The sequence below is a fragment of the Mesoplodon bidens genome, assembly GCF_964165515.1.
Source record: "Mesoplodon bidens genome assembly, chromosome: 5".
Taxonomy (NCBI): domain Eukaryota; kingdom Metazoa; phylum Chordata; class Mammalia; order Artiodactyla; family Ziphiidae; genus Mesoplodon; species Mesoplodon bidens.
This window is the reverse complement of record NC_138161.1, coordinates 116,379,541-116,407,184: the sequence shown is the minus strand read 5'-3', so window position 1 is coordinate 116,407,184 and position 27,644 is coordinate 116,379,541. Positions and strand designations below refer to the sequence as shown.

At 46.6% G+C, this 27,644-nt stretch overlaps 1 protein-coding gene across 2 annotated transcripts in view; it reads left to right on the top strand.

The window, feature by feature from the left end:
* Positions 1-10,086: 10,086 nt before the first annotated feature.
* RFTN1 (raftlin, lipid raft linker 1) overlaps positions 10,087-27,644 on the top strand; it is a 201,791-nt gene continuing 184,233 nt past the window's right edge. Inside the window, exons 1-3 of one of the 2 annotated variants that reach the window (XM_081235581.1) lie at positions 10,183-10,339; positions 14,904-14,941; positions 27,375-27,527. In XM_081235581.1, the coding sequence (XP_081091707.1) occupies positions 27,383-27,527 (145 nt within the window). In that variant the 5' untranslated portion in view covers positions 10,183-10,339; positions 14,904-14,941; positions 27,375-27,382. Of the gene's footprint in view, positions 10,340-14,903; positions 14,942-27,374; positions 27,528-27,644 lie in introns of both variants that reach the window. The other variant, XM_081235580.1, reaches the window with a different exon arrangement.

Here is a 27,644-nt window from a genome sequence, read left to right as displayed (position 1 = left end):
TCTTGACCACCAAGGTCTTGTCCTGCATGACTTTACTAGCTGTCTTTTCAGGAATTGATAACACTTGAAAAATATTGGTAATTCCTTAATAATAGCATTAGCAAAGCTTATACTAATGCTTGGAGAAGAAGGCAGATGTTTGAAGCTGGCCTATTGTGGTCCAGCTGTTGCTTAGCAGAGGCTGCATGCCAAAAACAGGCCTTAGGCCTGTTAAAAAGCCTCTCATGCTCTTTCCCCAAGCTGCCAGGGCTGTCAGCCTGACTCTTGATACTTGGGCCTGGGAACACTAGGGCTGAGAGAAAAGGCCTCAGTGGTGACTAATGGAGAGCTCTATTCCAAAACTCCCATTTCAACTGAGTAGAGAGACAACAGACATTGGGAGGGAGGAAAGTGGGCCTGGAGCCACTGGCATTTAAACCCCCTAAATGTGTTTCACAAAGGGACAGGTAGAACAGAATGAGTTAGGAGGAGGGAAAGCGTGGGCTTTTCAAGAGACATTATTAATCCAACTTATAAGTTCTGTATTAGCTCCTGGTATGAATGGTCTTAATGTGTGCACCCCCTCAAAATTCATATTTGAAACCCTAATCCCCAAGGTGATGGTAGTAGAAGGTAGGGCCTTAGGGAGGTGATTAGGTCATGAGGGTGGAGCCTTCATGAATAGTATTAGTGCCCTTATAAAAGAGGCCCCAGGGACTTCTCTGGCGATCTAGTGGTTAAGACATCATGCTTCCACTGCAGGGGGCATGGGTTCGATCCCTGGTTGGGGAACTAAGATCCTGCATGCCATGCGGCCAAAAGGTAGAAAAAAAACAAAGAGGACCCAGAGGCCCCTGGTCCTTTCCACCATGTGACGATATATCAAAAGATGGTTGGTTATCCAAGAAGTGGGCCCTCATCAGACAATGAATCTGGTGGGGGGCAGGGAATGATCACGGACTTCTCAAGCTTCCTGAACTATAAGAAATCAATGTTTGTTGTTTATAATCTAGCTGGTCTATGGTTTTTAATTATAGGAGCCTAGACTGACTAAGACAAATGATATTCACCTGTTTATCCTATTTATTCACTTATTCATTCCTTTGTTATTTATTCATTCATCATATGAGTTTATAAGCCAGAGCATCCCAGGAAATGGAGAAATGACTAGATCAGAACCAAGAGATCCCTCCTGCAGCTGGGGAAATAGGAGAGGAGTAAATGGCTACATAACAGGCAAGGCAGTTAAATCTCAGTTAACAAAACCTCTTGAAGGAAACCCCTTTTATAAGAAATCATGTTTGGAAAGGTTTTTTAAAAAGCAGATACCTTGAGAAGCTGTGCTCACAGTGTAGAGCCTGAGCCATATGCTAACTGTTAAGAGTTTTCTTCTATACGGCACAGGGAGGGGTGGGAGGAGGACCTTATGTTTGTTTGCTAATCGTCAATGTCATCCTTCAAGTGTCTAATCTCCCCTCTCATATCAGACAGACACTTACCTATTAGCATAGTAGGTACTAAGATATACTAAGAATAAAACTTATGTTCCTATAACAACATTTCAGGGGGGCAGACATGGTGGAAACTAATTCCCAGTCAGTTTCAGGATTGGCCCCAGCTCCCCTAGACTTGCGCATAAGTTCTGGGGGGCTCGTATTGTGCCAAACCCTTAGCAGGATTAGCAAAACCGATCGGTGTCATCTACATCCAGGATGGCTTCTGTTGGGACATCTTCGGATCCTCTGGTTGCCTATTGTTTTGTACTGCTCTCTGCTGTATTATCCCTAAGATTTGTCACAAGGCTCCTGTTGGTTCAGATCTCTCAGCTTCTTTCAGTACATGAGAGCATTTTTGCTGCTTTTGTGCCTTCACTCACTACAGGAATCTTTGTGGGACTATTTTATGACTTCCGTGCTTCCCTCAGGTCCTCAGGAGTCATTTTATTTCTTCCACAGTATGGTATGGTCATGGTCTTCTTCAGATCCATCTGTCCAGACATACCATGCTGGGTGCCACCCTGAGCTCTACTTGGTGAAGGAGCCATGAGTCCCTTCTGTACTTGGGTTCTTCCAAACACATCTCAGTTTTCTATTATACCACCCACCAATATTATTCACTTTTATTTCAGGTATTCAGTTTTAGAATTTCCATTTGGTTCCTTTTTTTGTAGTTTCTAGGTCTCTGCTGAAATTTCCTATCTGTTCCTTCATTACAAACACATTTTCCTTTATATCCCTGAGTATAGTTATAACAGATGCTTTAACATCCTAACCTTATTTCAACACCTGGCTCATCTTGAGGTTGGCCTCCATTAATTAATTTTTCTCTTGGATATGGATTACATTTTCCTTTTTAAAAATGTCTAGTAATTTTGGATTGTATTGTGGACATTAGTGACTGATATATTGTCAAGACTCTGGATTCTGCTATCTTACTCTCAAGAATATTATTTTTTACAAATGTCAGCAGGCAGTTAACTTTGCTGAACTAAAATTACAAACTTGGTCACCTTTGCAATGGGCACTGCTTGGAGTCTACTTCAGGGGTCAGCCAGTGGTTATACAGTCTGGTGCTTCCCATCTGTGGCTCTCTCATTTTGGGGATTCTGCCTCTCCCTCTCCAGCTGCTGTGATCACTCTGAACTCTGTCCTCTGTCCTCTGATTCCTTAGCTGGTATGACTGTGGGTTTCTGTCAAAGTTTTGGCTGCCCTCTCAGGGACTAAAGGGGCCTGGCCTCAGGTGAAAAGCCATAAAAGAATGGAAAACCCACCCACGGATGTTTCCATTTTTCAAATGTGGACTCCCTTCCAGCTTATGCCTATTTTTAGTTGCTTTCCACTACCTCCAGAGAGTTATTTTTTAGAGCTTGTCTAGAGTTTATCTGTAGGAGAGTTGGTTCAATACAAACTACTGTACCATGTGGAGTGGAATTTGCTCCCCTTCCTTCTGGTTAAACTGTAGGGGCAGGATATTGTGTCTCCCTTTCTCAGGGACCTACAGTGTCCATTCACTCCCACTCCTCCTCACATTCTTCTCCCTGCCTGCAGCCTAGGGTTATGTTATGCACTCTGAGAAGTTGGGGAGATTTTTTTCTGCCTCTTTTTTTTCTTTCTAAATTTTGAGTCCCCTTGGATATTTGAAACTCAAAAGTCCAAGCTTTCAAGGCCTCAAAAGCTTTTCTTTGTCCTTTTGCTGAAACTACCATTCCTTGGGCTATAGATGCCATATGTATGATTGGTTCCCAAATCAAAGAAAGGGATAAGATAACAGGAAGTATTGGGATTGGAAAGCACATCAATATTTCAAAAAAAAGTATTCCTCCATATCAGGAATGACACTTATGTTGAGTGATTATTTGGCTGTGGTTTAGTACAAGTGAGACTGAGTATGTCTGATATTTAGATCAATAGTTGTAAGTATTTAAGCCTTCTTATTTCATTCATTTATTCATTCAAACATGCTTCACTCATTAAAAAAACATTTAGAGAGTGCCTATTATTTGTTAGGCCTTGTGCTAGGTACTAATTATGGAATAAAAAGTTGTATTTGTTAAAGACATTTCAGGTATCAGCCAACATTACAGAGAAAGGCATAAGGTAGCCTAGAATTAAATCTCGCCGGCTCGAGCAGACTTGGAGCAATACAGATGCTGTTACTTTAAAGTCATTTGGGATAGTGAAGATAGCACAAAATTTGGATTCAAAAAACTCAAGTTTAAGTCCCAGTTTACCATTTATTAATTGTATTACTTTGGGCCAATCTCTCAATTTCTCTGGGCCCTAATGATAGAAAATGATTCATTTTCAATCATTATTAACTGCTGAATGTTGCTAGACTGAAAGCTTTCTCCCAACAGTACCTGTTCCTTCCCCGCTGTATCCTAGCATAGTGTTGGCACACATTAGGTTCTCAATAAATACTTCAACATTAAATGAGCAAGTAAATAATAACTCTTATTGCTTTTCGATATGGACTTTTCTAGCTGGACATCTTGAGAACTACCAGGATTCCAGGTTAACATGGGAAATGCTCCTCTAATTGGGTCCCTCCTTTGTTCTTCCAGCTCCCAGACATGCTTGTGATATCTTCCAGAACATTTGATGGATTCTAATAGGTAATAATCAATTAGGATATTGTGCTGCAGAAACAAATGACTTGTAGTCTCAGTGGCTTACAACAGGTCATTTCTTGTTCATGTTCCATGATCATTACAGGTTTGATGGAGGGTTCAGCTTCTCACAACCATTCATGGACCTAGACTGGGAAGCAGCCACCATATAGAATGTTGCCAGTGGCCTTGCTAGAGAGAAGAGAGAGCTCTGGAAGGTCTTGTCCTAACAATTAAATAATTGCTGTGGATTGATATACATCACTTCTGCTCACAATTTGTGGGCCAGAACTAGCCATATAGCCTCTCCCAAACACAAGGAGCCAGGAAGAGCAATTCTACCATGGGACCAGAAGGAGGGGACCAGAAATATTGGAGGAACAGCACTGATGATCACCACAGTCCTGCCTTGCAAGGAAGATCCTGAGCTGGTCCACTCAGGCTCATCTAAGGACAGGTCTGATGGGAAATAAGTGGGAGTATCTCTCATACTCCTGGGTCTTCTCACTTCCCTCAGGGTGGCAGGGCCCTACTCTGTCTCAGGTGCTTCACAGCATCCTAGGCTATCAAATGAGGATTGAACTCAAGGAATAAGAGTTAGTCTTTCTGGATGACCCACAAGTGGTGCTCTGGCTGCTACTGATGGGAGTTCATTTCCAAATGTCAAGCTCCAAGAGTTGTTGTCTGGTTGTATACAGGGTTCCCAAGTTGTTACAGATGGATGATTCTCATCTGAGTAGAGGGAGCTGGGTTTCTGAATGCTGACTCTGATCAGTCCCTGAGTCCTGTGAATTGCACCCTATTGACATAGCCCCTCTGTCTCTCCCTCCTCCCCCTGCTCCAGTCTGGCAACTTCGATCTATTCCTGAAAGGTGTGTGTGTGTGTGTGTGTGTGTGTGTGTGTGTGTGTGTGTGAGTGTGTGTATAGGATGGTGGTGGGTAGAGGAAGGAAAGGAGATATGATAGGGGACAATGCTTGATTTCACATTTTTCCATATCTTTTTCATTTCATATTTGGACCTTGACTTTGGAAACCCCAAAACCAAGAATTTGGCTTTTTTTTTCCTGGTATTGTCATGGTAACTCTCCCTGGTGGCAAATGATGCCTTCTCTAGCTGTCTAAATTGGTGGGAAGAGGGTTGGTACAGCATAACAAGAAATACAATGGGGTCCAAAAGAATATTACTCAACCATAAAAAAGAATGAAATAATACCATTTGCAGCAACATGGATCGACCTAGAGATTATCATACTAAGAGAAGTAAGTCAGACAGAGAAAGACAAATATCATATGTTATTGCTTATATGTGGAATCTAAAAAAATGATACAAATGAATTTATTTACAAACAGAAACAGATTCACAGACATAGAAAACAAACTTCTGGTTACCAAAGGGGAAAGGGGGTGGGGGAGGGATAAATTAGGAGGTTGGAATTAACATATACACACTACTATATATAAAATACATAAACAACAAGGACATACTGAATAGCACAGGGAGCTATACTCAACATCTTGTAATAATCTATAAGGGAAAAGAATCTGAAAAAGAATATATGTACATATATATAACTTAATCACTGTGCTGTACACCTGAAACTAACGTGACATTGTAAATCAACTATAAGTCAATTTAAAAAAAAGGTTAAAAAAAAGAAATACAGAGGGGGAAGGGAAATCAGATCAGTTCATATATCAAAATATTATCCCATCATTTATTTAGTGAGTTATTTCCACAATCTCCTTTATTTTTTTACATCTGTGGAATATATAGGCTTCCTACATATTCTTATATATATATATTTTTTTTTTCTATCTCTGGTAATAAAGTTTGTTCACAAATGCGAGTTGATAGGTGTGTCCCATGAATGGAATAACCAGTGAAGGGGTATGGATGTGGATGGCTTTTGGTAAAGCCAGAGGCTTCCTCAGGCTGCCAACAGCAGTGTGCTTCATACTATATTCCTGCAATTTATTCTCTCGCAGCTCTTTGCTCCAGAGAGCAAATTCTATCTCAGCCACAGGAGGGCCCCTGCTCCCCTGAACTGCCTGTCAGACAGATTGGGAATTCAGAGGTGAAATGAAGAGTGGATTCAGGAGCAGAATAACAATCTTTTTTTTTTTGTATTGGGGTGAATGGAACATTTGGCAATCATCTGAACATTTCCTCAAATTGGTGGTGCCTATGGGTGGCAGATGCAAAGTATTAGTTTGACTACACTTTGGACAAAATTCCCTGGCCTTGGCCCATCAATGCAAACATACAAAATGTCCTGACAAGCTCCCTGCTCCACCCCAATTCACACTCCCACATGGCTGAGGGGGTCACAGGGCATGTTTGGACACTGGCATGAAGGTGCCCTGCTCCATTCTGGACTCGCCAGTGGCGTGTCTGTGAGGCTGTGACCGTCACAGTGCACGCAGGGCAGGGGGCTCCTTTGAAACCACTGGCTCTGGGGCACCTTATAGGAACTCTTATGGGAATGAATGTTACCCTACATGGGGCCAGCTTTCTGCAGCCGTTTATTACAGAGCAGCTGGCCAAACTGTGATCTCACTGTGGCTGCAAACCCACTTAAAATATTAACAGTGATGATAAAGATGAATAATTCCTGTACCTCCAGGGCATATATGAGTTTGCTTATCTCTCCTGCCAGCCCTGAAATGTTGCTGTTCAGCTGCCCGGGAGATGATCTGGTTTTCGTGGTCCTGCAAATAAACAATAAGGTCAGTAGCTCCCAGGTTCTGCAGCTTTTTTTTTTTTTTTTTTTGTGGTACACGGGCCTCTCACTGTTGTGGCCTCTCCTGTTGTGGAGCACAGGCTCCGGACGCGCAGGCTCAGCGGCCATGGCTCACGGGCCCAGCCGCTCCGTGACATGTGGGATCTTCCCGGACCGGGGCACGAACCCACGTTCCCTGAATCGGCAGGCGGACTCCCAACCACTGTGCCACCAGGGAAGCCGGGTTCTGCAGCTTTTGATGGGTCTGTTTTCTGCAGAAGTTGTTACTGCTCTCTGCAGAATAGCAGGCACTGAGCGTTTCTGAGCTAAGCTGGGAGAGAGGGGTTGAGTGAGGTGGGGTGGTGGTAAGTGTGGGAAAGAGGTGGGCAGAACAGAAGGTTAGCTGGGGTTCTCCCTCTCTCCAAGCCTCAGCGAAGCTGGGATGCAGCACAACTGCCCTGGCTGCTGGTACCCGTGGCCTTAATTATCTCCAGGGTGGGATGATGCTGCTGAGGCCAAGGGAGAGAACTGCTCCAGCTGCGGGGCTCCTTGAACCCAGCTCTTCTAGGAATTGAACAGTCTGGCCACGGCTGCTTCTTACACTTGCCTGGGCTGGCTTAACTGCTCTTCTTTCTACTGGGGCTGTGAGGGGAACCAGTTTCCTCATTAACTTGGGGCTTGCGTTTTATTGATTGCGAACACTCGGGATCCCAGTTCTGGAGCCATCTGTGACCTGTTGTGCTGTAATAGCTTGGTTTTCCCCGTGTTCAGCTCCCTCCCCAAGTACTTAGTGTTAAATCATAGGGGGAGGAAGTGTGAGCAGAGGAAAAACAGCACTATTACATGACCCCCGATGAGACCGCTGTGATAGAATTAAAAGCTGCTGCCCTAGGACATTCTAACAGCTGACATTGTGAGGTTGCCAAGGTAACCCACCAGGATACAGTTCCAGCATCTTTGGGATTGATGCTGGGTAGGCGAGGTCAGTCAGAGGTGAGGCCCAGCTGCTCAGGGTGTGTCCCCTGGCTGGCCAGTCCATGGCAGTCAAGTGGAAAATCAAGGCTGACCTTTACACAACACGAATGAACCCAACCTTGTCTCCTCATTGGCTATTCCAGGTGAAAGAGAATCAGAATACTCCAGGTAATTGTTCAATGTAGGTTACACAGAGCCGAAAAAGGTCCGGATAGGAATGACTCACCCATTCATTCCATAATGTTGATTAAACACCTACTATGTACTAGATAGGAAGCGTCAGAATATCTAGGTGGAAAGGTCGGGAGTTCTAGAAAACCTAAGAAAATGCAGGTCCAAGCAGGGAAAAAAGGCATTTACACATCATTACTACTCAGGAAAAGGTTGAGTGGAAGAAAATAAAAACAATCAGAATAACTTATTAACCCCAAGGACCTGGTGTTAAAAAAAAATGTGCAAAAATTGTATAGAGTGGAAATTATCTGCTTAAAAGAAGTTAACCTCCTCCTCCAAACACACCAAGTTATGCTGCATTCCCTTTTCCCTTTATCTTCTTTTAAATACTCCGTGTTTACTTTTGAACTACTGGTTAATACCTATAAATGTTATTTTCTTTCTCCCAGGTAAGGATTGGAAAGATTTCAGATGGGCCCTAGCTTGTGATCACTCAAGGCTTTGGGCATATAAATAACAAAGATTCCTCCTTTGGGCTTCCCTGGTGGCACAGTGGTTGGGAGTCCGCCTGCTGATGCAGGGGACGTGGGTTCGTGCCCTGGTCCGGGAAGATCCCACATGCCGCGGAGCAACTGGGCCCGTGAGCCATGGCTGTTGGGCCTGCGCCTCTGGAGCCTGTGCTCCGCAGCGGGAGAGGCCACAGCAGTGAGAGGCCCCACCTGACACTTGTCTCCACATAATACTGTTTGCATCTGGACTTGGGCTGTCACCTGATCTTGTTATTTTCTCCCAGATGGCAAGCCAAGCAGAGGAGAGAGTGGGGGAGATTGGAGGTGGTGGTGGTGAGTGATACCAGCGAGTGGCGGGGTGGAAAGGGAAAGGGGCAAAAACCAAAACCAAAAACAAAATGGTAGTGGGGGGAGGGGGGAGGAACACAGAACTGGGATGGCTAGGGAACAAGCAAACAAGGAAGAAAATCTCTGAGAAACTGTGGTTACAGGAATTCCTGCAAACAAAATAGTGCCTCCTTACCCCCTGGGGGTGGTTATTAGTACCGGAAGGACATCATTAAAACACTGCTGGGGCCTACACCAGCCCTCCATCCTGTGGGCTCCAATGCTTAAGGCCCCCTCTTTGGCCAACCAGAAAATGTAGATAATTAGATTATGTCAGTTGTCTTACTGCAGTCCCCTAATAATAATAGTAAAGATAATAATAATATCAGCAACAACAGGATAATAGCTAAGTTATAGAGTGCTTTCCTAAACACTTTACTTATAAAACCCACCAGAAAAAAGTGCTACTTAACAGAGAAGGAAATAGGAACAGAGCCGTTAAGTCACTTACCCAAATCACACAGAAGGTAGATATGGATGAGGGCCCGAGGCCCAGCCTGATGATTTGGCTCTAGGGTTCCCCGCTATTAACTCTTACACTGCGATTGTGCTTTGTTTAAAAAGCTCCAGGAAGAAAGACTTTTACAATGGGCTCACTGCCTCCCATTTTCCTGTCACTAAAGCAGCCCTGGCCTGGCTTTTCATTTATAGAATTGTCTCCTTGGCCGGCCTAAAGCTGCAGGCCAAGATGGTTCCCCAGTTCTTCTCAAACCTTCTGGGCGCCTGAAGTAGGTGGGCTAGGGTGTGGCATGAGGACAGTGGCATTGTCCCGCTCCTTAAGCACTGACTCCCAAGCAATAACGTAGAGCCTGGGGATGGCCCCACCTGTGGAATGGGGAGGAGGAATGGTCCTCCCCCGCCCTCTCCCAGCCATCAGCGCCTTAGTGGCAGTCACCCTCCAGCACCCAAGCCCAAATTTTGAGGGCTCCGAGTCCGCCACGCGCGCTCCTGACGCACGCAACCTTGGTTACAAGGGGTCGAGAGGGTGGGCGGGGAGCCACGGACCTCTGCGCCGTGGAGCGGCGAGGGTGATTGGCTGGGGGGAAGCCGCGTGCAGCGCGCAGGTTGCCGGCCGCCTGGAGGCGGCGGCGCGGGGCGCGGGGCGCGGGGGGCGCGGGGGGCGGAGGGGGCGCGGGGCGGGCCAGCTGCTCCCGCGGCGGCTCCCCCGAAGACGCAGCGCAGCATATTTTGCACATGAGTTCAGAGGAAGAGGAAGTGTAGCCGGCGGACGCGCAGCGGCGACGGGGGCGCGTCGGGGCTGGAGCCGGAGCGCGCCGGGCTCAGGGCGCAGCGAGCGGGAGCGCGGCGGCCGCGGACTCCGCTGAGGGACGGACACACGAGCACGCCGCGCCGCCTGCCCCGTCCCCACCCCCTGGCGCCCACGCCTTCCCCGCGCCGCCTCCTCTATATGGCAGAAACTTTCCTCCCGGGACGGAACACGCTGTCTCCGGGAGCCCGCGCCTTCTCCTCGGCTTAGTTCAGAACGGTAGGTGGGCGCCTTGCAGGATTCGGGATGGAGGCGGGCGCAGGCGGGGCGGGAACCCGGCGGGCAGGGGGAGCCTGGCGGGGCGCCTCCCTTCAGGTTGCCGAGGCTGGGCGTGCTTCCCAGGTGCCGGGGCTGCCAGAGGGCCATCCCCGTCCCCTGCACCCCGGCCCGAATTGGATGGGGCTGGGGACAGGATCCATGGGACGCAGCGGTCTTGGGCCAACTTTTTTTTGGAAAAAAAAAAAAATCATCCCTGGCGAGCCATGGGGCGAGGCACCCCAGAGCAGTCTGTTGAGGGTCGTGGGCTCCGCATGCTCGGGGCGCCTAGGAAGGAAGCAGAGGGGAAGCTTCGAGGCTACAGGTGGGTGTAGGACACTGCTGCAGGGGGTCCTCGGCAAAGATCAGGCGGGAGCTGGCCGAGGAATCCAGGTTCAGGAGGGCGCGAGGCCGGGGTGGGCTGGGGTGGGCTGGGGTGGAGGCGGCTCCCGCTGCCCTTCTTCGTGCGCCCCAGGAGGTGCGTTTGTTCCCGGGGCAGCGGTGCTGGACGGGCGGGAGCAGATGTGCCGCGCGTTCAGAGGAAGCGCCACGGCCAAGGGAGGCTCAGAGCCTCGGGGCGCGGGAAGTCCCCGGCACTGAAAACGGGCATCTCCCCTTCTGTAAAGGGGGTTTCTTCCCTCGTCCTCAACACTTTACTAGGCCCAAGAGACGCCAGGGTGGACCTGGGTGAGGGCGGGGTAGCGGCGGCGTTTATTTCAGGAAGCCCCGTTGTCAGGCATGCACACCCCCCTCCTGCGCCAGGGCTCATGCCCTTCACCTAGACTGCCGCTGTCTTTGGCCACGAGAACCGCGTGGAGGCCAAAGTGCAGTAACCCAGCCGCCCTGCCTCCCTGGTGCTTGCACCTGGCTGCCCTGTGTCGTTGTGGGTGGTCCCCAGGGACGCTGGGTGGTGTCAGTGAGTTTGTTAGGGGGTTTAAGAACAAAAAAGTATTAAAAAAAAAAAAAAAAGTCTGGCACCAGTTCCTATGTTTGAGTGACTGACTGCCCTGGTCTCTAGCAACCTGGTTTCCTTTTTGTAATGGGTACAGCTGTTTTCAGATGGTGGGCGCAGTCAGGCGAGGCCTCTTCCAGCCCCTGCCATCGTGTGTCATCTCAGGATAAGTGAGGCCCTGCCAGGAAGGAAGGCAGGCGTAATGTGAGCCACCTCTGGGCCCGTGCGTAGGGCTTGCTCTGCACCCCACGTGTCCCTGGCCACAGGGATTCCTAATTTGTACCTCTGAACAGCTGAATTCCCTACCAAGTTCAAGTGACCCCAGATGTCACCAAACCCCACAGAGGGGTAAAGCAACAAGCTGTTTGGGGCTCTTTGGTGCGTGTGTGTGTGCTAACCTCAGTGAAATCACTTTAACCTCAGAGGGAGCTCTGCATCCTCTTTTTTTTTTTTTTTTTTTAAACATACAAATGTTTATTAGAATACTTATTAGGTTCGTATTTCTGCGTAACAAATTTCCACAAAATTAGCAGCTTAAAACAATACCCATTTGTTATCTCACCATTTCTGTGGCTCAGAAGCCCTGATGTAGCTCAGCTGGGTACGCTGCTCAGAGTCTCATTAAGGCTGAAATCAAGGTGTCACCTGGGCTGGGTTCCTGTCTGGACCTCAGAGTTCTCACTCAAACTCACATGGCTGTTGGGAGAATTCAGTTCCTTGTGGTTGTATGACCGAGGCTCCTGTTTATTTGCTGATTGCCAGCTGGGGCCACTTTCATCTCCTACAAGCTACCCGTGGCCCTTCTTTTGCCATAAGTGGGGCTTCTGGCCTGACAGCTGGGAGGACACCCCTCTGGCTGCATTTGTTTAGCAAGTCGCTGGGTCGGTTTTTCTTTGTTTGTCTTTTGGCTGCATGGACGTGGGGCAAATGGAAGAGAGGTGTTGTGCCGTTCGTTAGCTAGTAAATTTGGTGCAGGAACTGAAAGAGAATTAATTGGGAATACGAGTCAGTGAGTTCTTTTTCTCCCTCTTGAGAAGGAATTTTTGGCTTCCATTCAAATAATTGCTTTGTCTGTAGGGAAACAGGCAGAAAATCTTTGGCATGAGTGATGTGAGTTCCTGTAAAGCTACTTGTGTTCTTCCAGTCTTAACTTTTCAGCAGAATCGAAATTATGTGGGCCCATGGCTTGGTGGGCATGGGTGTCTTGCTAAATTTCTAAGTTGGTGGACTAGGGAGAGGGCCCTGTGACTCTTTCCCCCACCCACCTCCTTTTAAAAAATATAGAAAAGTTGCAAGAACAGTGACCACCCAAATACCCGTATCTAGAGTCTATAATTTTACAATATTGGGTTTATTACACATCCGTCCATCTAGTCATCCCTCTGTCCATCCATCAGCAACTTATTGTTTTATGCATTTTAAATTAAATGACAGACATTGGTACAGGTCACCTCTAAACGTTTCAGCACACATTTCATTATTTAGAGTTCAATATATGTTCATGATTTTCTTAAGGTAAAATTTATACATATGGTGAACTTTTACATACATACGTATCTCCATATAGTGAAATGCACAGACCTTGAGGGTAACATTTGCATAATGTTTCGACAGATGCCTACACCTGTGTAACCCTCATCTCTATCAAGTAATGTTGCCATCTCCCCCAGAAAGTTCCTTCATCCCGATTCCCAGTCAGTCCCTGTCCTCACCCTTTGTTTCTCACTCAAAGTTAGTTTAGCCTGGTCTTGAACTTCATATAAGTGGAATTTCACAGTATTGTGTAAAGCTTCTTTCGCTCAGCATGTTTTTGAGGTTCACCCATGTTTTATGTACCAGTAATTCAGTCTTTTTTATTGCTGAGTTATAGTCCAGTATCTATTTATAATGCAGTTTGTTTATGTATTTCCCTGTTGATGGACACATGAGTTATTTCCAGGTTTGGGGGGTATTGTGAATGAAGCTGCTGTGAATATTTGTATACAAGTCTTCCTAGGGACATATGTTGTCATGTCTTGTGGGTAAATGGAGTGGAATTGCTGGGTCATAAAAGAGATGTATGTGAACCTTATAAGAGACTGCCAGACCTTCTCCCAACATGGTTATACCATTTTACACTCCCACCAGCAAAGAATCCAAATGTGAGATTCCAGGTACAGCAACTCATTTTCCTAGCCCAAAGTCAAGAGCGTGGTAGACCAGTGTTCTTCTGGGGCCTGAGGGAGCCAGAACTTGGAACATCTGAGACAGTCTGGACCATGTTTTCATAGATGAAGGAGCTGAGAGAAATCCCTGACTCTGCCAGTAAATGGGTTTACTCTTAAATTATTGCAGACAGTCAGACAAATATTTTATTTTTAGAGATCTTCAGAGAAGGGAATTCCACAGGGGAACGTCCCCTTGGTTGTGAAAGAAGATCGACTGCTTTCTATATAAAGAAAAATAAACCCCAAACCCCAAAGAATTCCACTAAACTTCTGCTTCGAAACTCCTGGGGGATTTCTGGCGTATTGGTCTGGTTGCTGTGAATCTGGTGGAGATTCCCGTTGGATTTCACCGGCTGAGGCAGCTGGCTGTTGAAAGCGGTTGTGTTTGCTTTGTGAGGCAGGTCAGATTTGGCTTTTTGAAGGCTGTGAGAACAGGTTTCCTGTTAAAATGATGTGACCTGTCAGTGAGAAGCATGGCCTGTCAACACCCCTCTTATTGTCCTGGCTGAGAAAATGGGCCGTTCCCTCTCAGGTCCCCTTGCACCTTCGTCCCCGTCTGTGGGCCTATAGCCAAACCTGGTCTTGGCTGATCCAGGAAGTCGGAATGGAGCCTCCTGCTTATGTGAGACCCAGGATGAAGCTTTGACATCTCGCCGAGGTGTCTCATTGAGGTTAGCTGACAAGTGGTACAGAGTCTTAAGACATTGGACTATGTTTGGAGACTGTTCCCTTCACCCGCCAGCCTAGTGCATTGCCTGCCACAGGGTAGAGGCACAGAATAATTCTTATGGTACCCATCTGGGTGACTGCCTGTCTGGAGGTTGGCAGGGATGGCCAAGATGTCAGGACCCCAAGACGTATTTTACTAGAGGCCACTTTACTTTAGCCCGTGAAACAGGTTCAAAGTGTTAGGAAAACTTTGCCAACTGTAAACTTCCATTCTAGTAGCACCGTTTTTATTTTATTACAGATTTTACTATTGCTGTTAACAAAATTATCATTATAGCTACCCCTTGCCAGGCACCCATTCTTTGCCAGGCACGGTTAGGCTCTTTACATGCGTGCTCTGAATCTAATCCTCGTGAGAGGCAAATACTATTATTATCTGCACTTTGGCCTTGAGGAAACTGAAGCTTAGAGAGGTTAGGGAACTTGCCCCAAGTTCACATTTTCATGTTTCCTGGACATTAAGGGAAGAGGCTGTGACCTTCTGGTTTCGCAAATGCAGATTCCATCTGCAAGCACAGATTTCCAAATACACGAAGCTGTCGTAGAAGAGAAATGTAAGCTGGATGGGGGATGGAAGTTGGAACAAATGACACACTGGAATCACTTTCTTAAGTCTTTTGCCTTTTTCTTTTTGTTTCAGGCTTTCTGAGATTTGGGGCACCTGGAGCCTGGGTAGAGGTACTAATTTTGGTGACAATTTAAGATATTGTTGGTTGTGATGATTGTAATTTTATCGTAGGGAAAGAAAGACATTGCCAGCTGTTTGGTTTGAGTGTCTGTCGTTGAGCTGTCCACTACAGTAGCCGCTGGCTACATGTGGCTATTTACATTTAAATGTCAATGAATTAAAAGGAAATACAATTTAAAATGCAGTTCCAGTCTCACCGACCACCTTTCAAGAGCCCTAGAGCCACATGTGGTTATTGGCGAGTGAATTGGACAGAGCAGATGTATTTTCATCCTTGTTGAAAGTTCTGTTTGATGGGGCTACTCTATACTAAGCATTTCTCTTTTGTCCTTCAGTTTAAGAATTGGCCACACTCTTGGCTAAAGCTTAGGCTGTTTTTCACTGACAAAGAGATAAATTTAGCCAGACATTTCTTTTATGTTTATAAAAAGGTTTGTGTGTGTGTGTGATCCTTCCTTCCATTCACATTCAGTTTTTGACATAAATTTGAGTTTCCCTTTTCTCCTGGGCCCCCAAAGGGGCTCTCGTTATTATCGTTGTGTATTTTACCAGGATGCTTTCTCTGAAAAGATCGGTACAGCGGGCAAGCGATGGCCACTGCTTGAGGCCCTGTTAATTTCCTTGCTCTCCAAAGAATTCAGTTCAGCTTTTAAATATGCATTTGTGCGACTTACTCCCTACCTGGGCTGAATTCAGGAAGAAAAAGCGCTCTCAGCGGGGCCAGAACCAAAGAGCTAGAAAATCAGGTCACATTCAATGTGTGATGGCTACCTGCCAAGACTGAGGTGGAGCAGACATCCTTTGGGGTACCTGGGGGCTTCGTTAGGGGGTTTTCCTGGGTTGGGCCTGCCCCTGTGGTGCAGGGAGCAGTGGAGGGGCCGCAGCGTTGTGTCTGATGGTGCAAGATGGTGACGGAGGGACGTCCTCTTTAGGGGGTGTCCACTACTCAGGCTCGGTTCAAAGGAGAGGGGCGCCAGCCCACGGGGGTCAGTGGGGAACCCAGCTCCCCCAGAGCTGGGAAGTTAACATCAGCTATGTTTGCTCAGCTTGTTTGATGCTCACCAACTCTCGTGCTACTTTATGAAGCTGTATTGGATGTTTCCACACTTTTTCAACTAGGAAGCCAGCTGCACTTCACTGACTACGTTCTTTGGCTTTTGAAACTAAACTGTCCCATTGTGTTGTTCCATAGACAGACCCCCTGGATGGGCGGCATTTATTCTTTGCAAAGGATTATCAGCTTCCATTCGTGTGTGTGTGTGTGTGTGTGTGTGTGTTTGTGTGTTGGAAGTCCCTGATCAGTATTTCACCCCGAGGAAATACTTCTGAGGAACCTTCAAGTTTTATGGAATAACTCCCAAATTACTCAGATTTGGAGAAATTTTTGTAATAAACCTTATCCATTAAAGTCGGATGAGAAGAGATTAGGTTAGTCACAGACTCTGGTTAATGGAATGTGAACCTATCGTGTATTACAAGATTTTGGAAATGCAGAGTACAAGAAATCAGACTGTTCATTTGAACACTTCTTTAATTTAGAGAGGTCTTCGGGGATTTTTCCAGTGTCTTGGGACACTTTATAAGCACCCTTTCAGTGTGGTGTAATTATAGCAGGTTAACATGCTAACCTTTATCATGGATAACAAGTAGTACTAGTAGTAGTACTTATAATGGTTAACATTTAGACAGCCATTTCTAGGTGTCTGAGCTCTTCTAAGCCCTGTTAAATTAACTTATTTAGTCCTCACCCTGCAAGTGGATTCTGCGGTCATCCCGATTTTATAGTTGAGAACCCTGAGGTTAAGTGGCTCCCTTGACGTCACTCGGCTAAAAAGTAGGGGCCCTGGAACTTTAACCAGGCACTCTGGCTCCAGAGCCTCACCAGCCCCTGTGCTGTGCTTTTAAAAAGGCGAACTTGCGAGCAACAGGCAAATATTCCAAAGGCCCTTCCCATCCTTTTCCAGATAATAGGCACCTTTCCTTCTCCGGAAGTCTGTTGACGGAGTAGGTGTTCCTGTGCATCTCTTGGGGCAGGGCATTGGGGTAGTTGTTGTTGAGGATGAAGATGTAAACTGCCTGCGAGGAGTTTGCTGTCCCATGGGAAGATGGGGCGGTACCCAAAGCTCCAGAGCTCTCTCCCTTGAGCTGTGGACTGGTCCATCCGGCTGCCCACCCCACCTCCCCTTGGTTGGAGTTAACGCATCCAGGACAAACTCCGGTCTCCTCTGGCCCAACTGCTCCTTTCACGGCGTCCCTGTCTTGGGAGGTGGCCGCTGCAGCTTTATAGGTGCTGAGGCTACAAACCTGAGAGGGGTCTTGGATGCCCTCTTTTTCTCATGCCCTGTCTCCAAACCACTAAGAAATCTCACTTCCTTCCTTTAAAACATATCCAGAATTTGACCTCTGCTCACACCTCATCACCACTTGGTCTCCCTGTTCCAGGGTCAGAGTGATCGTGTCTCCCTCGGGGCTTGAAACCCTCCGAGGGCTCCCATCTCACTGGGAACAAAGCCAGTGTCCTGACCACGGCTGCCCAGGCTACCCCACTTCCCCGGGCGGGTCCAGGACATCCCGGCCTGCTTGCACTTGTGGCCACCTGCTCCCTCATCCCAGCGCTCGCCCTGTTTGTCACCTTCTAGGGGAGGCCTTCCCTGATCACGCTGTTTTTTTAAAAATTGTGCCCGCCCCTGTACTTGCTAATACTCCTCTCTGCCTTACTTGTCTTTATGTGACATACTTTTAAACTTGAACTTCATTTATTATTTTTATGTGTCTGCTCCTGAAAGTAAGGTCCACGAGGGCGGGGTTGTTCTTGTTTTGTTTTGTTTTGGTATTTGTCTCTGTTTCACTTTGGTATCCCCAGCACTTGGAACAAACAGTGCCTTGCACCTACTAAGTGCTCAGTGAAGGAGGGCGTGATGGTTAATTTTATGTATCAAATTGGCTACCCCGGGGCTACCCAGTGTTTGGTTAAACAGCAGGCTAGGTGTTGCCGTGGGGTATTTTTAAAGATGTGATTAACATTTGAATCACCCTCCATAATATGGGCGGGCCTCATCCAACTAGTCTGAGGACTTAGAAGACTGAGGTCTCCTGAGAAGGAAGAATCTGCCTCCAGGTGGGCCTGGGGCTCAGCTCTGCACCGTCACCTTTTCCCTGGGCCTTTGGCCTCCTGGCCTGTGCTATAGATTTTGGACTTGCCAGCCTCCAAGTCCAAAGACAAGTCCTTTAAAACAAATCTGCCCCAACTTCTCTCTCTGTAGATATCTACATAAGGACATACATACACACAAGAAACCCAGGAGGAAGAACAGGCTTTTGGGGCAGAGTGTTGTGTTCTCTTTGGGGCGTATTCATCCAGAAGTGCCGGGAAAGTTCCAGGTGAAGATGTCGGAATGGGTCCGTGGGCATGTCTGCTGGAGTTGGACAGCAGTCAGGCTGGGAGGGGAATCTGACAGCTAAGGGGGAGATGATGCAGTTATGGAACTTTTTTGAGCCGACATGCCTCCCTGTATTGGAGGTTCCCAAACTCTGTACTAAGGCACCCCAAGGCACCGCAGCAAGTGGTACTTGCATGTTGGATGCCGCCCTCATTACTAGCCCGAGGTAGTTCACAGGATCAACATCAAAGGCCACCACTTCCTTTTGATGATGTCATATCTTTGCAAAGCTGGATTTGGGGTGGTTGCTAAGAAGATCATTGTTGCACAGGAGATGAGGGTGGTGGTGTCCAGTGTGACTGAGGTTTGAGAAGTTTTCCAGTGCCAAATGGATGCACACATCCCAGTAGTAAGTAATTATGGTAATTTAAGGATGCAGGAAAAACTTTTTTTTTCAGTTCGTGTAGTCTATTCTTTCAAAAGGATGCTAAGTTGTTTATACATAATTATCAATTTGTTTGGACCTGACTACTTAATAAATCGAGCTGTGGGTATTGCTTTTAGCCTGGGGGTGCTGTGAACAAACGTATAGGGACACTGGGGGTGCCATGACCTGGAAAGTGTCATGTATTGTTTTGCCCTGTATTGTTCTGGGTATTATATGTAGTGTGTACAGGATAAGGACCAGGGACAGAAAGACAGGGGACAAAGGGACAGGAATGAGGGCTGCACCCCAAAAGTTGTATTTCTACAAAAACAAAAGATGTGAGCAAATAAAATATAAGTATCTGTTAAATCATGGTAGTGGGTACAGAGATGTCTCATTTTTTTTATCCTTATCCATATGTTTGCAGTGGTTGGTAGTGAAAGCAATTTGAAGAGAGAGGCAGAAGGAGGCTGGAGATAGAAATTTGGGGGTGCCCTTGTGTTAGGGATGACAGCAGAGAGCCTGGGAAGGGAGGGTATGAGGTCCAGAGAGATTCAGGGGATGCAAGGGTGGAACCAAGGGGGTCAGCAAGAGCACATTCTTCTAGACTGTGGTTCTCAGCCCTGGCTAAGCGGCCTAAGAGAGACCCTGGGCCCCTGCGGCCTGGGTGTTAGGAGACTGGAGAGGGTCAGGAGTGGGAAAAGACAGGGTTTGCTCTGAGGGCGTTGATTCTCAATCCTGGATGTCAGTTAGAATCACTTGGGGGGGTGTCTTAAAAATGATGCTTGGGCCCCACCCCAAATGCCTGGGCATCTGGACATCAAAACAGCTGTCCAGGTGATTCCAGTGTGCAGTCAAGATTGAGAACCACTGCCATGGTCCAGGCTTTCTTAAGCTTTATTGTGATTCAGACTTTGATGAATCGTGTGTGAAAAGGTGGATTCTGATTAAGCAGGCCTGGGTGGGCTGATCCGAGGAGCGCCAGTGCTCCTGGTCTGAGGACCATACTTTGTTTGAGTAGCAAGTTCTTCTGAGGGGAGGCTGTTTTGTTTAAGGGTGGTTGTGATGGAGGCTAGTGGGAGAGAAGAAAGAAAGGTGGTCTGGATCAGTCTCCACCGAGTGTTTTCCTTTGAGAATGTAAATACCCCTGGTATTGCCTTATCTCTTGCTGTGTAACACATTACCCCCAAACTGGGCAACCGAAAATAGTAATGAATGTTTATTATCTCGCAGGGCTTCTGTGAGTTAGAAATCCAGAAGCAGCTGAGCTGGGTGGTTCTGACTCAGGGTCTCTCACGAGATTGTGGTCAAGATGCTGGCTAGGCTGAAGGCTGTTCTGGAGCTGAGGGATGCTCCCACTTGAGTGTTGAGTTCGTCGTGGCTGTTGGTTGGAGGCCTCAGTTCCCTGCTCTGGGGGCTACTCCACGGGGTTAATAGGGTTTTCTTACAATATGGCAGTGGGCTTCCCCCAGGGACATATCCTACTGACTACACAGGTCAGCCCTGTTCAGTAGAGGAGGGGACCACTGGTGAACGGCAGGATTATTGAGGGATATCTTGCAGGCTGTCTGTGATACATCTTGTTGTCTTCGACTAGGAAACGTAATGCATATGCAACACAGAAAACTTGAAAATATAGAAAACCATAAAGAGAATGTCTCCCATCACCTCGTGACCCAGAGGAAAGTTCTGTGAATATCTTTATTTAACCTGCCAGTTAAAAAAAATATGTGGATTTTCATATACAGATACACACATAGACACTTAAAAAAAATAGCACCATAATATAACCCCGTTTCATACAGATTGTTCTTTTCCTTGGCATTGAATCTGGAATACTTTCAATGGGTCAGTTTTAGTTATCCTTGGGTTTCTGTCTTAGTTTGTAGGATATCAAGATTTGACACCATCCGTACAGCTGATTGGATTTTCAAGTTTTCATTTACATTTCTGGGTGGAGAGAGATGTTCTTATCATGTAAAAACTGCTTAATTTGGATCATCAGTTCCTACTTTGGGTGCCTGAATGATGTAATAAACACACCCGAGTCTTTAAATATAGGATTTGAGTGGAGAAATAAAGAATGAGTTTGCCAGCTGATCCAGCATCATTGCGTATAATTGCCCCATCTCTGGTTGCTTGTCATGAGCTGTTGGCAGTTGTTAAAATTAGCTTTACAGTCTGCCTCAGATTAGCAGCAAGTGTGGTAAATGAGGGCTCACTGTTAATGAAACTAATTCGTATTTGAAAATATAACTACATTTATTGCCCCCATTATTTAAATGTGTGCATGCTAGTTGATAGTAAAAATAAACCTTTAAACTGAGGGATTTTTTTTTAAACCCCAGCTGAAAAATAATTGTTTAAGGAGGTGATGCTTTTTGAAGTGGTTTTCCAGTGTTTTACGTGCGTCTGGGGAAGTATTTCAAAACCAAAGTAGAACGACTTTAAAATAAAAATTCAAACATTTCAACATTTAAAATGACACAGAACATCGTGCCCCATGGCCGATCAGCTTTTTCTGGAACCAAGTCTATGGGGATGTGCCCTCTGTTTTATATCACAGAGGTTTTCTCCGAATGCCCTGCACCCCGCCCAGACTTCTAGAACAAGCCTCACTGTACCACGTGTATTTCTTCATTATCTTTCTTCTCCTTCACCTGTGATCTCCTTGAGGGTAGGACCTGGCCTTTTCATTTTTGTATTTCCTAATTGAGGGCGTGACTCAAAAGAGGCCATAATAAATGTGCATTGGATGAATGAATGCCTGAACTTGGAACATGAATTCTCTCCCTCATGGAGCTGACAGTTCCTGCATGAAACTGGGCCCACATATACCAAAGACACACCTCCTTCTAGGCTTGATTCAGAAAGAATTGATTTTTCCAGAGTGTCACCAGTTGAGGGATCTTTGCTTCCAGATCATTTGCAAATGACCTCTCCTTGTAGTGGGTCTCAGAAACCCCCAGTGATTCCCTTATTTTCTTCCCTAGTCTGTCTCCAGTCCTAATAACGTTCCGCCAGTTTCTGCTGAAGAACTGTAAGGATATTTTGGCTGTTTTCCCACTGTCTCACCATAGGAGTGGGGAAAGACCTCCTCTCTTTCTTCTACCTGTGAAGACCCCTTGGATGGTTTTTCTTGGTGCCTTGATGCTAGAGAGACCCATGCACTTGGGTGCAGGGATGTCTTTTGGGAAGATAAAGACGTAAAAAGAAGAAAAAACCCTCCTGTGTGACTGTCAAATAATCAGAGCTGATCCAACCATCAACGCACACAAAAAACAAGTAACCTGGTTTCCATAGGTGTCAATGTGAAGTGACTATGGGAATTTGGAAGGGCAGAGCTATGGGGGTTGGATGGACCATAGGAAAGTACTGGAAAAATGTCATCACACACAGGTGATTTTTAGCAAGTGTCCTTTACAAAAACAGACAGTAACGAAAGGAGAAATAGCCATGAATAGCACTGCTGGTCGTGATTCCCTCCCAGTGAGCTGATGCCCCAGGGTGCACAGGGGTGGAGGAGCTAAATCCGTGGAGTCTCAGAGGGTCTCACCTTCCACCGTGCCTCTCGCGGGTCAGCATCTGGCCACCCTGAGTGTGTTATTCATTAACAAGATCCTGTACTTACCGTGTAGCCCAGCGATCCCGCCCCTAGGTATTGCTCTAGAGAAATGAAAGCTTATGTCCACATCAGAACTTCTACGTGAATGTTTACAGCCACTTTTTTTAGAATCGACCCAAACTGGAAACTCCCCAGATGTCCTCCCAGCGTGAGTGGCTGCAGCAGGCCCCTGACTGCAGGCTTGGCCAAGGAGGCAGCTGGCTGTGGTCATTTGGAGCAAACTTGATGTAAAGGTTACCTGTTGTATGATGCATCACGCCAAAACTTAGAGGCCTAAAACAGCAACAGTGGTGTATTTTGCTCAGGAATCTGCCAATTTGGCAGGTCTTGGTGGAAACAGCTCATTTCTGCTCCACGTGGTATCAGTGGCTTGACTGAGGCCAGAGGCTCGTCTTCCAAGGCAGCTCCCTGGCACGATGGCTGGCAAGTTGGTGCTGGCTGTGGATTCCTCCATACATGGGCCTCTCTTTGGGGCTGCTTGAGCTTCCTCATGGCATGGTGGCTGGGTTCCAAGAGCAGGTGTCCCAAGAGTCAGGCAGTGGATGCCCCCAGTTTCTTAAGGCTCAGGTCCAGAAGCTGGCACTGCATCATCCAACACTTTCTATAGCAAGCAGTCACGGAGCCCAGATTCAGGGGAGGTGACATAGGCCCCACCTCTCGATGGCAGGAGTGTCAAAGGATTTGGGGGCCACATTAAAAAACCATCACACTTACTGTTTACCTTCTGCCCTACCTTGACCCCTGAGACCCTCCCTGAATGTCTGTGCGGGGGATGTGCAGCTATGCCAGCCCCATCTGCCGGCATCCGGTGAGGCTGTGCCCTTCACGCCTTCCTCCTCCTCCACCTCTCACTGCCCTCCAAGGCCCATATCTGGCCTCTGCCCCAGCCTCTTGTGGGATTCTAATACAACCAGGGTTTGGGAACCTCGCACTGGAAACAGTGAAGTTTACAAAATGTAGATAATCATGTAAGGCACTATTATATCTTAGGTTTTTTTTTTTTTAATTAACTAATTTATTTTTGCTGTGTTGGGTCTTCGTTTCTGTGCAAGGGCTTTCTCTAGTTGTGGCAACTGGGGGCCACTCTTCATCACGGTGCACGGGCCTCTCACTATCGCGGCCTCTCTTGTTGTGGAGCACAGGCTCCAGACGCGCAGGCTCAGTAGTTGTGGCTCACAGGCCTAGTCGCTCCGCGGCATGTGGGATCCTCCCAGACCAGGCCTCGAACCTGTGTCCCCTGCGCTAGCAGGCAGACTCTCAACCACTGCGCCACCAGGGAAGCCCCTATATCTTAGTTTTCCTTCTTTTTTTTTTTTTTTTTTTTTTTTTTTTCGGTATGCGGGCCTCTCACTGCTGTGGCCTCCCCTGTTGCGGAGCACAGGCTCCGGACGCACAGGCTCAGCGGCCATGGCTCACGGGCCCAGCCGCTCCGCGGCATGTGGGATCTTCCCGGACCGGAACACGAACCCGTGTCCCCTGCATCGGCAGGCGGACCCTCAACCACTGTGCCACCAGGGAAGCCCAGTTTTCCTTCTTTTTGTAAGCTAGATTTTGTGACTTGTTTGAGCATAGTAGGGACTGTAACAGACATTTTTGGAGTGATGTAAAAGTCTTTCCTATTTTGACAGGGGTGGGGGTGGTGGAAGAATGCAGGAAAGAACTAGGAGGAAAGCAAATGTGTCAGTAGCAAGCAAGGTAGGGCCCTAACACGAACGAGTAAGAGGAACAAATTCACACTAAGCTTTTGGTGGCTGGCAACGGCTTCACCATGATTCCCTTCCCAGAGAGAACTGTGCTTTAGAAGCAGTTGCTTAACCAGGGTTGCATGCCCTAAAATTGGAGACCTCAAGGATTCACTGATATTACAGTTTTGCACCTGGCTCGTACAGTGTCTGATCACATAGATGATTTCCCAGGGTCTCACTGTGTCCTGTGAGACAAGCACAGTGCCCTTTGGAGTGAACTTGGACCTCAGGTTTGGGATAGTCTGATTAAAACCTTAAATTCAAAGTTATGAATGGGGAGTTTTTCTAATGCTCCCTGCAACCCCAAATTTGTCTGAGACTATCTTACTCATCCTGATAATCCTCTCCTCCTTTTTTTATGCTGTGCGGGAACCTGTCCTTGAGAGAAGAAATTAAATCATACTAAAGTGTTAGTGGCTACCAGGAGCTTGGTTTGTTGCCCGTCCCAGGGAGATATTTGCGGTTTCAAAGGCGATGCCGAGGTAGGGTGTTCTCAAAGGAATGAGTCTCTAATGCTAGAATTTACCTAATAGGATAGCAAGAATGGGAAGATTTTTGAGGAAGGGTTTTTTTCTTGGAGGTCCCCAAATGCTCAGTCTTTTGTAGGGAGGAAGACAAGTGAGCGACTGGTAAGCCTTTGGGTTATTTCCAGTTCTGTTCCGGCAGTGATAGCACTTATCTCACCAGCCTACCTGTTCCCCAGTACTTAGGGGCCTCCCTGTCTGCTTCTGCTTTGCCCCAGCGGATGCCAGGCGGTTTGCTTTTTAGAAGTTAAATATGCAGCCTCTGTGCATATCAGCTATTATATCTGCAGAACTGCAGAGTATTTTACAAGTAATCAGTTCATGCAGATTGCACATAAATCATGTCTGCTCTGGCCCTTTGGACACTAATGTTCTCTTATTAAGGCATAAGTAAGCCTTCCTGTTCTCATCTATCCTTCCAGACTTTTTTTAATTACTGCAAATATAGCCTGGTTGTCGCTTCATCAGCCTGTTCCCTCCCTCCCTGGCCTCACTGCTTTTGTGCGGTTCATCTTGTTTTTTTGGAGCTGGCCAAGTTGCCGTAGGAAGTTGGGTACCTTGTGAATGGATTGAGCCACCGGAAATTCTTATCTCAAAAAGGAAGTGGTCACCACGTTTCTGTTTGTGATATTCTTGACGAGTTAATATATTTGTGAAATATGTTCTGATGGCAGCACCGGTGCCCCAGAGAGGAGGGAACTTAGCCAGGCTCAGTCACAAAAGGGAAGTGTCTCCCGCTGAAGTCTGGGGAGTGGATAAAAAGTCGTTTCATGAATGTCACTCTGCCTGAATAAACAGAGAACATTCATTGTTTTTAATCCCCTGGAAGTGCAGCCCACCCTCGTATGCACATCGTATTAACATTTCTCCGTTTTCTTTCCAAACCGCAGCCACGGATCTTTGCTCCGATACACGTGGATTCTGCTTCCAATTTCGGCGGCCCTGCTCTTAGCGTTCAGCCAGTTTTCATTTTGGTCTCAAATGACTCTGAGTCTGGAAGAACCGCTCTGTTCCTGTGGTTTGGTCTAAAAAGGAACAAACAGGGACTTTTTAGACGAGGCCTGTAAAAGTACCACCATCTACTCTGAGAGGTGTTTTTTGAATGTAAAATCCTGTCTAAATAATTACTGTTGAGGGCAGAAAGGACTTTGCAAATCGTAACAACTTATTATCCCCTCTTAGAAACCACAATGGAGCGACATCTCTCTTGTTTTTTTTTCTCAGATGGGCTGACACCATGATGCACTTGTATTGCTTTTTAGATCCCATTTTTTAATCATGTATACAGACTATAGTGGAACTGAGGTACTCTGGGGTGTTATTTTCCTCAGATGGGGAGAAAAATGATGTAAAACAGTATTTTTTTTAACATCCTTATTGGAGTATAATTGCTTTACAATGGTGTGTTAGTTTCTGCTTTATAACAGAGTGAATCAGCTATACGTGTACATATATCCCCATATCCCCTCCCTCTTGCATCTCCCTCCCACCCTCCCTATCCTACCCCTCTAGGTGGTCACAAAGCACAGAGCTGATCTCCCTGTGCTATGCAGCTGCTTCCCACTAGCTAGCTATTTTACATGTGGTAGTGTATATATGTCCATGCCGCTGTCTTGCTTTGTCACAGCTTACCCTTCCTCCTCCCCATGTCCTTAAGTCCATTCTCTACGTCTGTATTCCTGTCCTGCCCCAAGGTTCTTCAGAACCTTTTTTTTTTTTTTTTAGATTCTATATATATGTGTTAGCATACGGTATTTATTTTTCTCTTTCTGACTTACTTCACTCTGTATGACAGTCTCTAGGTCCATCCACCTCACTACAAATAACTCAATTTTGTTTCTTTTTATGGCTGAGTAATATTCCACTGTATATATGTGCCACATCTTCTTTCTCCATTCATCTGTCGACGGACACTTAGGTTGCTTCCATGTCCTGATTATTGTAAATAGTGCTGCAGTGAACATTGTGGTACATGACTCTTTTTGAATTATGGTTTTCTCAGGGTATATGCCCAGTAGTGGGATTGCTGGGTCATATGGTAATTCTATTTTTAGTTTCTTAAGGAACCTCCATACTCTTCTCCATGGTGGCTGTATCAATTTACATTCCCACCAACAGTACAAGAGTGTTCCCTTTTCTCCACACCCTCTCCAGCATTTATTGTTTGTAGATTTTTTTGATGATGGTCATTCTGACTGGTGTGAAGTGATACCTCATTGTAGTTTTGATTTGCATTTCTCTAATGATTAGTGATGTTGAGCATCCTTTCATGTGTTTGTTGGCAATCTGTATATCTTCTTTGGAGAAATGTCTGTTTAGGTCTTCTGCCCATTTTTGGATTGGGTTGTTTGTTTTTTTTGATATTGAGCTGCATGAGCTGCTTGTATATTTTGGAGATTAATCCTTTGTCAGTTGCTTCGTTTGCAAATATTTTCTCCCATTCTGAGGGTTGTCTTTTCGTTCTGTAAAACAGTATGTTTTTGGTGTCATTTCAGAATCACAGGCTGGCTGGTAATGGTATCTTATCAGCAAGAGAAAGCAGCCTGAGCATAGCGCCTCCAGTGTTCAGGTCATGGGTTGAACTGCGCTCTAGATTTCAGCCAGGCTGAGGTCCTTTATGTGTTCTTCAGGGAAATGATGGGGTCGTTTATACTATGGTGTGTAAAAACAACATCTCAGGAAGAAGAAAATCATCCCCCCGTTTTTCTCCTTTTGCTGGCAGCTGCTGAAATGGGTTGCGGATTGAACAAGTTAGAGAAACCTGATGACAAACGGCCTGGAAATATCTATTCGACGTTGAAGAGGCCGCAGGTGGAAACCAAGATAGACGTGTCCTATGAGTACCGCTTCCTGGAGTTCACCACCCTCAGCGCTGGTGAGTACGGGGCTCAGCCCAACCCAGGGGTGGGGGGCTTGATGGGGCTTCGGCCCAATCAGCGCTGGAGAGGCTGCCCAGGACACGCTGGGGGGTGGGTGGCCGGGGACCGTGGGG